The sequence below is a fragment of the Olea europaea genome, unplaced genomic scaffold (assembly GCF_002742605.1).
Source record: "Olea europaea var. sylvestris unplaced genomic scaffold, O_europaea_v1 scaffold1597, whole genome shotgun sequence".
NCBI classification, from domain to species: Eukaryota; Viridiplantae; Streptophyta; class Magnoliopsida; order Lamiales; family Oleaceae; genus Olea; species Olea europaea.
Genome location: NW_019233597.1, coordinates 90,118 through 102,464, shown reverse-complemented (window position 1 = coordinate 102,464; position 12,347 = coordinate 90,118). Strand labels below are relative to the sequence as shown.

The window sequence follows — 12,347 nt, the reverse complement described above, 5'->3', positions numbered from 1 at the left end:
GTTATTCATTTCACGGGTTGCCTTTCTTCTTGGCACAGGAAGGACACTGTGCGACACTAGTATGCTTCGTTAGACTACTTTTCGTCTTTTTTCGATCACGTCGGGACAAAAGATAATTTGATTACAATTTTGTAGAAAGCTTACAATAGAGAATTTGAATACATTGAAAGTAAATTGAACATTGATTAATGAAAATTGAACATTACAATTGTTGAAAACAGGAAATTACAATTGCTGGTGCAGGGGGGACACCAGTGAACTTGAAAGATTTTTGAATGACTAATACCCCTTATAATAGCATTCTGAACAAAAATCCAAGTGACAGGAGTAGACGTTTAAAAGACGAGGAATCATACTAAACGTTTACCAATATCAGAGCTATTTTACAACTGAGATAACTATTACAATGAAAAGAAAATTACAACTCAAACTTGAAGTAATATTTACAATGTGCGGCCGAAGTTGGGCAAACTACGGCTGCAATAGTGTCAAGGGGCTAAGTAAAGTTGCGGTCCTTGACATTCTCCCCCATTTGTTTTGGCAGCGTCCTCGTTGCCATCAATGCATGATACGCTTCAATTAATGATTTGAAGGCCCCGAGATTTTTTTCTCTTTCCCAAGTACTCTCCTTGCTGCTGCATTCCATCCATTTGACCAAGTACTCCTGATGATCTTTTCTAGAAGCCCGAGTGATTCGATGGTCAAGAATAGCTTCAGCAACCTTCTTTCCAGCTTTCTTCAGTTCAAATACAGGTCGCTTTGGCTCATTTCTAAATGCGTCCTCCTTATCCGAAAAGTATGGCTTCAACACACTAACATGAAGGACCTTGTGGATTATACACCATGAAGGGAGTTCAACTCTGTATGCAACTCTTCCAATCCTCTTCACAATGGGTAATGGTCCAATGTATTTTGGTGACAATCTTGAGTCCTTCCCTCTTGTTGGTTTGTAAACATTTTTGTCGGGAAGCTTAACCATTACCAGATCTCCAACATTGAATTCAATAAAACGGCGCTTTAGATCTGCAGCCTTTTTATACCATTTTTGAGCTTTTTCAAGATAACTCCGAGCAATTTCAATATTTCGTTTCCACTCTTGAGAAAAGCTCTTTGCTTGAGGGGACTTGGTACTTCGTTCGATATCCACTGTATGAGGGAGTAGCGGTTGCTGGCCAGTAACAATCTCAAAAGGACTCTTATTGGTGGAAGAGCTCTTTTGGGCATTGAAGCAAATTTGGGCCGCATCCAAAAGTTTTACCCAGTTTTTCTGCGAAATAGAGATAAAGTGCCGAAAATATTCTTCTAGCATAGAATTAAAGCGCTCCGTCTGTCCGTCAGATTGTGAGTGAAAACTAGAACTCATGCTCAAAGTTGAACCAAGAAGTTTGAACAACTCAGTCCAAAATATGCCAGTGAAACGAGGATCTCGATCACTGACGATGTCCTTAGGCAACCCCCAGTATTTGACAATATGTTTGAAGAAGAGTTGAGCTGTCTCTTCCGCAGATACATACTTAGGCGCTGCAATGAAAGTTGCATATTTTGATAGACGATCCACCATGACAATGGTAGTGCCAAAATCCTCAACTTTTGGCAACCCAATAATGTAGTCCATCGATACACTTTCAAATGGCTGGGTTGGAACGGAAAGGGGCTCCAGCAAGCCCGCCTTTTTCTGATGATCTGCCTTATCCTGCTGACAAATAAGATAAGTTTTTACATATGTTGCAATGTCGTCCCGCATTTGAGGCCAGTAGTATGCATGTTGTAATAGTGCACAAGTGTGTTCCTCTCCGGGATGCCCCACCCAAATTGTGTCATGGCATTCCGTAATTAGTGATTTCCTCAGATCTCCGCCCTTAGGAACATATAGGCGGTCTCCCTTTGTCTCCACTAGTTTCCCATCTAGCCAGAACTGTCGAGTTTTACCCTGCTTGATAAGGTCGACCAAATATTGGGTAGCCGGTTCCTTCTCTATAAGTGCCCGAATTTGGTCTCTAGTGTTCGTGGAGACTGCGCTCCCTGAAAGAGCAGCTACAGAGCAGATGGTAGCTAAATTGGCCCGTCGACTAAGAGCATTGCAACATGATTACTAGAGCCGAGACGATACTCTAACATAAAATTGAACGCTGAAAGGAATTCCTGCCAACGAGCCTGTTTGCTCGATAGTTTTGGTTGGGACATAAAGTGACTAACTGCAGTGTTATCTGTCTTCACAATAAATGGAAACCCAAGCAGATAGTGACGCCATCCTCTGAGACAATGGACTACTGCTAACAATTCCTTTTCATGTGCCGAGTAACGACGTTCTGTCTGGTTTAACTTTCAGCTCTCATATGCTACTGGATGTCCTTCTTGCATGAGAACTCCACCAAGGGCAAAATCTGAAGCATCTGTATGAACTTCAAATGGGTTAGCCATATCAGGTAAGGCTAAAATCGGGTTCGTCCACATGGACTTCTTCAACCTTTCAAAAGCAGCTTGGCATTGGGATGACCAATCCCAATCCTTATCCTTCTTTGTTAATTCAGTAAGTGGCAGTGCAATTTCTGAGTAACCTTTCACAAATCTTCGATAGTAATTGCATAACCCAAGAAATGAACGTACATCATGTACGGTTTTTGGTGGTTGCCAGTCTTTGATGGCTGTAATCTTCTTCGAATCCATGCGAATTTTACTTTGTTCAATGATGTGACCCAAGAAACTGATAGATGTCTGAGCAAATGAGCATTTAGACGGCTTAGCATAAAGTTCATTCTCTCGTAGCCGATTAAAAACTTGCCTCACATGCTGGACATGTGCCTCCAATGTCTCACTGTAGATTACTATGTCATCCAAGTACACCACGACAAAGTCATCTAAGAACCCGTGAAGTACCTGATTCATCATAGTACAAAATGTTGCTGGAGCATTTGTCAAACCAAAAGGCATCACCTTAAATTCAAAGGCTCCATATCTGGTTATCACTGTAGTCTTTGCTTCGTCTCCTTCCTTAATCCGAACTTGCCAGTATCCGGATCTAAGATCAATTTTTGTGTAATAATTCGCCCGACTCAGTCGATCGAAGCAATCTGCAACAAGTGGGATATGATAGCTATTCTTTACAGTAATCTTGTTCAAAGCTCGATAGTCACAGCACATTCTAAGAGAACCATCAGTCTTTTTCTGAAACAATACAAGAGCTCCGTATGGTGACTTCGCAGGCACAATGATTCCACTCTCCAACATTTCCCCCAATTGCTTCCTAAGCTCTTCAAGCTCAGGCTGAGACATACGATATGGTGGCCTGGCGGGAGCTTTAGCGCCTGGAATAAGTTCTATCTCATGATCAATCGTCCTTCTTGGTGGTAATTTCTTTGGTAATTCTTCCGGCATGATGTCCTCAAATTCCCGAATAAGCCTTTTAACGGGTTTTGGAATAGGACCATTCGCCTCTTTGACCTCCTCTAATCGAAGAGTGCACAAAAAGGAGGGTTCATTTCTCTTGAAACCTTTACTAAATTGCATGGCTGAGATACTCTTCTCGCCCATCCTCCCAACCTGTGTAGGGATGACACACGGCTTATTACCCATCATTATTAACGAATCGGAATAGGACAACACTACTGTCTTAGTATCCCGAAGAAATTCCAATCCTAGAATAAGCTTGAAATCATCCATCTGAACTGCAGATAAATTTGTCCTTCCCTCGAAAGGACCTGCTTTGATCAACACCGATTTCGCCACTCCAGCTATTGGTTGAGCAGCGGAGTTGATTGTTTTGACTTTTCCACTACCCTTTTCTAGAACAAGTCCGAGCCGCTCTACTTCGGTACATGCAAGGTAGTTGTGGGTAGCACCAGTATCCACCATAGCTCTGATTGGCTTCCCATTGATTTTTACATCAATGAACATTAAGCCTTTGGCCCTACAAATGCGAGCCTTCGCTTCTTCCATCTTTGCCTCTTTTAATGGGACATCACCCTTTTCAGTAACTCGATGCGATAGTGTGTTGCACCGATGTGAAAATGCCCCAACTACTTCCTCATCCTCTTCAGAGTCAGTCTCACTATGACAATTAGCCTGCGGGGCCTCTTGTTTTGAACTTGGCCCGCCACTTGCTAACTGACAATATGCATTCACCATCCGCTTTTGAGGACACTCTGACACCCGATGAGGTCCTTCACATAAAAAGCACTTCAATTTGGGAGTGGCATCAGTTCGGCCCTCCGTTGCTTTTCTAGTTGTTATTATTACTGCCGTTAAAATTTCCCTGACGACTGTTATGATAGTTTCCCTGAAAGCCACGGGTGCTTTGATAGGCTCCTTCTCTATTCTGAGAGTAACGCTCTCCCCCATTTGGGTTCGAACTGGGTTTGTAAGATCTGTTACCATCTCCAATTGCTTGGTTACTCCCTGAAGGTCGATCTTTTCTAGATTCTGTTTGGTAGTCGCTCAAGCATTCAGCGGCTCCCATGGCCGTGCTTAAATCAGTAACCTTCTGTCTTTGAAGTTCCGTGCGTGTCCACGGTTTCAACCCTTCCATAAAGGTGAAGAGCTTATCCTTTTCTGACATATCTCGAATATTCAGCATATGCCCTGAAAAGGATTTCACATACTCCCTGATAGAGCTCGTGTGTTTCAGGTCCCGAAGAGCCCGTCGAGCCTGATATTCGACATTTTTCGGGAAAACTGCGATCTGATCTCTTCCTTGAAGAGATCCCAAGAATCAATTCGAATCCTGTGGGCCTGAATGTCCGCATATTTGGTTCGCCACCATAGTTTTGCATCTCCACCCAGATACATGGTAGCTGTGGTTACCTTTTTAGCTTCATCTTCGATCGAAACTGCTAGAAAGTACTGTTCCATATCAAACAAGAAGTTTTTGACTTCTTTTGCATCATGTGCTCCTCCGTAGGTACACGGTTCAGGAATTCTGAGTCTAGGAGCATACTCGTGTGCGGGAGCTTGCCCATTGCCCACCACACGTTAGAGTACTCGCAATTGAGCTCTCAACGCTTCCATTTCATCCTGCAGATCATGAATGATTGCAGCAGCTTCCGTCATTGCTGCGCAAGCTCTTTGGCTTTCATCCAATTGGATGTGTAATCCACGAATCTCAGATTCGGCCATCTCGACTTTTTCCTCGAGACCTTCCATAGCATAGCACAACCTAGTAGTTGTCTCATCAAGCGCATCCACGCGCTGTTTCGTAGTACCCTTCTTTTGAGGCTCTACCACTTCAGTGGTGTGTGATGTAATTGGATCCATAGCTTTCTTATCGAGGATTGTGAGCCGCAGCTCTGATACCAACTTTCACGGGGTGCCTTTCTTCTTGGCACAGAAAGGGACACCGTGCGGCAGTAGTCTGCTCCGCTAGACTACCTTCCGCCTTTTCTCGATCACGTCGGGACGACAGAAAATTTGATTACAATTTTGTAGAAAGCTTACAATAGAGAATTTGAATACATTGAAAGTAAATTGAACATTGATTGATGAAAACTGAACATTACAATTGTTGAAAGCAGAAAATTACAATTGCTGGTGCAGGGGACGGATACCAGTGAGCTTGAAAGATTTTTGAATGACTAATACCCCCTATAATAGTATTCTGAACAAAAACCCAAGTGACGGGAGTAGACGTTTAAAAGACGAGGAATCATACAAACGTTTACCAATATCAGAGCTATTTTACAACTGAAATAACTATTACAATGAAAAGAAAATTACAACTCAAATTTGAAATAATATTTACAATGTGCGGCCGAAGTTGGGCAAACTGCGGCTGCAATAGTGTCAAGGGGCTAAGTAAAGCTGCGATCCTTGACACCTTGTTTGGTACAGTTAAAAAGTCAATTAAAATTAAATTTTTTATCGTTATTTTTGAATTCTTCTCTCACAAATAAGACCCATTCTATCTTCAGCGACCAAAAAATCAATTATCAAAATCTCTTCCAAACAAGCACTTAGACTAAAAACTTTGCCTAGTCTAGTTGAATTTATAATACATTTTTTCTCGATTATTTTTTGACTACATATTCTCCAATAATAATAATATTACATATAAATAAAAAAATTCATTTTTTTAAATAACATATTCTCCAAAAAAATTATTCCAAAAATTATAACATCAAATATTGGGGCCAAATTGGAGCTAAATTATATGCTTTGTCCCCAGTCTTTATCCCTCATTACACTTTTGCTCCCTACTTTTTTGAGTGACATTTTTAACATCGGCCATTTCATTAGTTAAGGCCATTGTCTCTACTACCGATTTTCCCTAAAAAGTTATGTTTATCATAGAAAGACGGATTTTGCCTTTAAACTTCAAAAAACTATATTTCCAAGCCTTTTGAAAAAGTGCAATTACATCCAAAACCTTTTATTTTTGGTAACTATAGAAATTAAGTTGAGCGAATATATCCTTATCATATCCTGGATGCTCCATTATGTATGGGAAGAATGGCAGGGTTGACCCTACCCTTCCGGTAACTTGTATTATTATCTTGATTTCCTTAAATTTATGACAGATGCCAAGATGTTTTGCGTGTTTGCACGTATGATGTGTTTACAAATTTTTTGGGTAAGTCAATCTCAACCATGTCATGCTTGATACCAAGTTGGGGACTTTTGGATGTATATTAACCTCAATATACTTTAGACTTGACATCTTAGGGCTATCCAGGCATTAATTGTCTTGTGATATTGTTTCGACTTCGTCCTCCAACTCACTCCTTCCACAAAAGGAACAAGTTTGGCACCTTGCATCTTCTCTAGACTAGATGGTTTGATATGAAGATAGCTGTCAAGCTTGATAATTTTTCCTTGACTTGCAACATCAATCAAAATGTATATACTCCATAAAAGATGAACATATATGGTATTATGTGTAACATATTAACATATGTAATTGCTAACGCTTTCCTATCGCAAGTTTTTTCTAGGATTTGAGGAAAAAAAACCATGTACACACTTATTCTCATAAATGCATTAAGTTATCATCACGCGTCTTGGCAGCCTTGGGATGCTTCACAACCACTAATGGGCATTTTACGTGCTTAGCACAGTAATCACTAACACTTCCTAGTAAAGCCCTGCAAGTGTAAGGGAGAGTAAATTGCATTCAGAAATCAGAATTACAAGAAAATTCAACAACGCTGTATTTAGAAGCGAAGTTAAGGTACCTTTTGAAGAAACCATAGTCGTGGCTTCCCATGACTAAGATGTCGGCTCCAAGTTTCTCGACAGCTGTGCATATCGCATACTTAGCATCTCCACTTCCAACTTTTTTCTCCACTGCGACCTGCAATTTTCCATTCGTCATTTCAGTACCTTTGCATAGCACACAACCTATTCACACAGAGGAAAGAGAACACATACAGTAGTATTGAAGTTCTTGTAAACTGCCTCTGCCCTTCTCATCACTGAATTTGTCAAGTCACTGTTGTGTTTTTCCATGGTTGCAATGACATCATTGGCAAATAGATACCCTACAAATCATGGGACTCTTCTTCAGTAGTTCGAAATGAAACACGAGTTAACAAACTTAAGTTACATAAATTTAGTCTTTAACATATTTCCTCACTGCATGCTAGATTCATTTTTAATCAAAGGTCTAGCACGTGCCAGTTCTAGTACCGTGCTGAACTACCCCATCTAATGACTTAGCTTTTAAGCTACTTGGTTACGAGAGAGAGAGAGAGAGAGAGAGAGAGAGAGAGAGAGATCTTACCATTGACATCCAGAGGAGGTCTGATGTAGAGGAGAATTAAGGTACTTGTTGGTTTATGGTTTTGGGACAAGAGGTTGCCGAGACACCAAGATAATGCATACATGCTCTCTTCACTTTCATCTACTGCCACTACTATTTTCCTTCCCTCCATGTTATTTTCTTCCGTTATAGACATCCTTAGAATGATTTTAGAGAATTTTCTTGATTTGAAGACAGCCTGCCTAGTTGTTTGCTTTTATAGCCAAATAATGAAAGCCGTATCTGGGTTTAACCTTACAATTAGGCTATGCTAATGAGATATTATAGTGTTGTGAAATTCCAACAATGCCATTTCAAAATTTTGGGAATTTGCTATACTTATGTTTACATAGTTACACGTACTTGACCCGACTACAATTGATAGGAAATTCTAAGTTTAATTTTAATGTGTGGGGTCAAAAGTCGCCACTGGTTTAACAAGAAAAGCCTCTATTGATGGTATTTTGTCAATTGCTGTCAATTTGAAGTCCATTTCAGTAGTTACCCCATAGCCAACTTGAAGCCAATGAGAGCTACTTTTGTGTCATCTAACCTTGAAAAAGTTATAAACCCAATCCAAAATGAAAGGTTTTGGTAGCTTCAAGGTGGAATAGAAGTATTTTAGTGAATTATTATCATGACATCATCCATAACGTAACGATGCTTGACACCGAATTGACGAATATAAATTCCGATTGTATTGTTTCAAGTAGAATACAATTTAGCTTTTCCACTTGTAATAAAATTAGTATATTCAAGTTGAGACTTCTTTTTACTCACTCGGTATTTATATTTAGGATGCTCCAATTTTAATTATTTCTTTTTTTACAATGATTAAATTTTTGTCTCTTGTAGTCCGTGGTTTTCTTCCAATCTATGAGTTTTTGACTAAAGTTTCCTAATAAATTAACAAGAGCATATCATAGACATGATCTATAGTAGATATCGATCACCGTTGAGGAGAAATTAAAGTGCAATTTCCTAGTCTTTTAGGCTATCTCCAACCCTGCACCAAAATTTGCATCATTTTGCACCAAATTTTGTATCAAATCTTACACTAAAATTTATTTCCAACCATTACACCAAATAAACAATGTTTAACCATTTTCTTCCCTTTTTTTTATACTTTATAATTTATTTATTTGAAATATTATTTATTTAATTATTTCATAAATACATAAATTGCTAAATAAATAATTACGTTAAATTACGGAAAAGATTGAATTCATTAATAAATATAAAAAATATAGAACAATTAATAAAAATACTACAACAACGAAAATATGAAATCATGCCCTCAGAAAATAGTACAATGCATTTCGAATTTGGATAGACTATATTACGAAGTCGCTAAATTTTTGCAATTTAATTCTCAGAATTCATATGTTCATCCCACAAATGATCGATTAATGCATTTAGAAGTGCGATGTGAGTTTTTTTATCCTTGATTTGTCTATGACAAGCAAGGAATTGTTTTCGTGTTAACTTTAATAAATAATCGTGCTTGATGTATTTTAAATTGTTTTCGTCTTTTAATTATTTTATTAATTATTATGTCTTACATTTAAAATTTATTTTAAATGAAAATAATAATAATATTAATATTAATAAAAAATAATAATAATTTATTGTATTAAAAAATATATAGCACAAATGACATAAATACCCTTAACAAATTTATCTGAAAAATGTTAAATAAAGGCAAAAGAGACATTTTACACTTTGCATCATTTTTCAAATAAGGGCAAAGGAGACATTTTACACTTTGCACCATTTTGATGAAAAATGGTGCAAAGTGAATAGTACTGCACCATATTTGGTGCAACACTATTCACTTTGCATCATTTTGGTAAAAAATGGTGCAAAGTGTAAAATGTCTCTTTTGCCCTTATTTAATATTTCTCAAATAAAATTGTTAAGGGTATTTATGTCATTTGTGCTATATATTTTTTAATACAATAAATTATTATTACTATTTTTATTAATATTAATATTATTATTTGTATTTAAAATAAATTTTAAATGTAAGACATAATAATTAATAAATTAATTAAAAAACGAAAACAATTTAAAATACATCAAACACGATTATTTATTAAAGTTAACACGAAATATATTAAATAGCGATATACATACGATAATCTAATTTTATTTTTAAAAAAAGGCTACATAAAAAGTGCATAATTCAATAATCTAGAAGATCACTTCCAGATCCTCCAAAATCGCTAAAATAATTTCCAAACAAAGAGATGCACTTCGAAATGTATTATCGATCATTTGTGGGATGAACATATAATTCTGAGAATTAAATTATAAAAATTTAATGATTTCGTAATATCGTCTATCCAAATTCGAAATACATTGTACTATTTTCTGATGGCATGATTTCTTATTTTCGTTGTTGTAGTATTTTTATTAATTGTTCTATGTTTTTTATATTTATTAATGAATTTAATTTTTTCCGTAATTTAACGTAATTATTTATTTAGTAATTTATGTATTTATGAAATAATTAAATAAATAATATTTCAAATAAATAAATTATAAAGAATAAAAAAAAGGAAGAAAATGGTCAAACACTGTTCATTTCGTGTAATAGTTGAAGATGAATTTTAGTTTGGTACAAAATTTGATGCAAAATGGTGTAAAATTTGGTGCAGGGTTGGAGATGTCATTAGATTAGGGCAACAACGAAATGCATGCACTTGCCATGAGATAAAATATAGCTTCTTGGAGCTTAGCTCGGGGTGATATTATCGTCACAATTATCGTCATTAGGAGGGTAATGTTAACAAATATCTTTCGCTAAAATATCTGTTTTTGGTCTTGCTCCAAAAATATTATTGATATCTCCTTTTTGCAGGTGAAAAGGTCCGACTGGTCATTGAACTTATAGGCCAATATCAGTTTGGTCTTTAAACTTTAATTTGTTTCAAATTAATGTAATTAAAATTTGTTTCACATTGGTCACTAACTGTTATTTGTTCCACACGAGTCAAACAACTATAAATTTTGTTTTGCATAGATCATATTTAGTCTCCTTGCAACTCATCGATTGTCTATTTGGATTAATATTAATTTCATCTTAAGATTGACTAATGTGAAAAAAAAATTAAAGTTTAACGATCAACATGAAACAAAATTTAAAGTTAGGTGACCAGTTTAGAACAAATTAAAATTTGAGTGACTGATTTTTTACTGCATTTTTATCTTCCAATTAAATTGAGCGACAAACGAGGCTAAGTAAATCACGTAGAATGGCAATGTGTCATGGAAATAGAATAATATCCCCGAAGATTAGTTTTGAAATTAAAACCGTTTCTGGGCTTGGACTTGGGCTTGAAAATTTACCCAAATCATATATGTGAATCGTATATTTGGGCCAAACTCTTGTAACCCAAAGTCAAAACTGGAAGACCCGCCGGTACCTAAATGGACTCTTCCCACTGAGGAACTCCACATGCTTCAATTTCAATATCAATGCCATAATATTTTTGAAAATATATTGCCTAGACAGCGTGCAAGTTCACACTTTGATCAGTAGTTGAAAGTTAAGGGTGGACTTGGTTCGATTTGAGTTTCTTTAGAATCAAAATCGAATCCTTTGTTTTCGGAATTTTCTAAAGAACAAATAAGTGCTTTGTGAGGAAAAATTGAAACCAATCCATTCAATTTAATAAATGTGTTAGACATATGTTGATGCTACCAAAATTTGTACCTAGAATGGAGATAGTATGGGTCAAGAGACCGAGCTAGGGTTCCAAATTTGAAATGATCATGAACAACGCTTCTTGACACCTAAAATAAAGGCAAAGTGGTTTTGACCCATAACCCCGCTCATGCTAATATCGAGACAGAGAATATACAAAAGTTTTAAATAGAGAGCAAAACAATAAATATGTGTTAGGGAATATCGGGCTAAGGTGCCTATATTATAGCGTTTTAGGTAGTAGATACTTAGTAGAACTAGATCCTAGGAGGCTGTGGGCCGACTCAAGTATCCAGAAAGCGTTATCCTTGGAAGAATTTAGGGCTAAGTCAATATTCAATTGAAAAATGATTAATCTTCTTTAAATGAGGATAACAAAAAATAGAAGTCCATCAGGAATAGGAGATTGCTCATGTCGATCACTCCTTGGTTAGATGGTCTGTGACATCCCGAACTTTTCTAATAAAGATTTTTAATATTTTAGAAATTTTTTAAAAAAATTTATGGACTTAATTGAATTAATAAATGTTATAGGAATTATGGGCTTGTTTGAGCCACATTATTTAAAAAAAAAAAATACATTCTTCAACAGTGATTTGACATCATTTCAACCACGCATTCTTCAATAAAATAATATTACACGAAAATTTAAAATTTTTTCTTATTTTTTAACCACACATTTTCTATTGATTTGACATGAATAATGCATTTTTTCATAGAATGTGGCTCAAACATGGGCTATAAAATATTACTATGGAAAATTAGAAGTGCAACTTTATAAAAATGGGGTAATTGCATACCTAAACACTCAGAAGTGTAATTTTAAGTACTTTATTGATTTATATATAGGAATTAAAATTCTTGTTTTAGGGTTCTTTAGTAATTGAAGGAAGATAAAATTAACGACTA

The 12,347-nt window shown here is 36.4% G+C and overlaps 1 protein-coding gene across 1 annotated transcript; it reads right to left on the bottom strand.

Moving 5' to 3' along the window:
• Window positions 1-6,809: 6,809 nt before the first annotated feature.
• On the bottom strand, window positions 6,810-7,940 carry LOC111377029 (universal stress protein PHOS32-like). Its single transcript, XM_023000054.1, has 4 exons — window positions 7,712-7,940; window positions 7,360-7,469; window positions 7,164-7,282; window positions 6,810-7,073 (listed from the first exon to the last, which is right to left on the bottom strand). The coding sequence occupies exons 1-4, from the start codon at window positions 7,884-7,886 to the stop codon at window positions 6,959-6,961; spliced, it is 519 nt and encodes a 172-aa protein (XP_022855822.1). The 5' UTR covers window positions 7,887-7,940; the 3' UTR covers window positions 6,810-6,958.
• Between the last annotated feature and the right edge of the window lie 4,407 nt (window positions 7,941-12,347).

Coding starts and splice junctions, on each gene's coding strand:
- LOC111377029 (XM_023000054.1), bottom strand. CDS start 7,886: ATGTCTATAACGGAAGAAAATAACATGGAGGGAAGGAAAATAGTAGTG. Junction 7,470..7,711: donor ACCTCCTCTGGATGTCAATG/GTAAGATCTCTC, acceptor CATGATTTGTAG/GGTATCTATTTGCCAATGAT. Junction 7,283..7,359: donor ACAAGAACTTCAATACTACT/GTATGTGTTCTC, acceptor GGAAAATTGCAG/GTCGCAGTGGAGAAAAAAGT.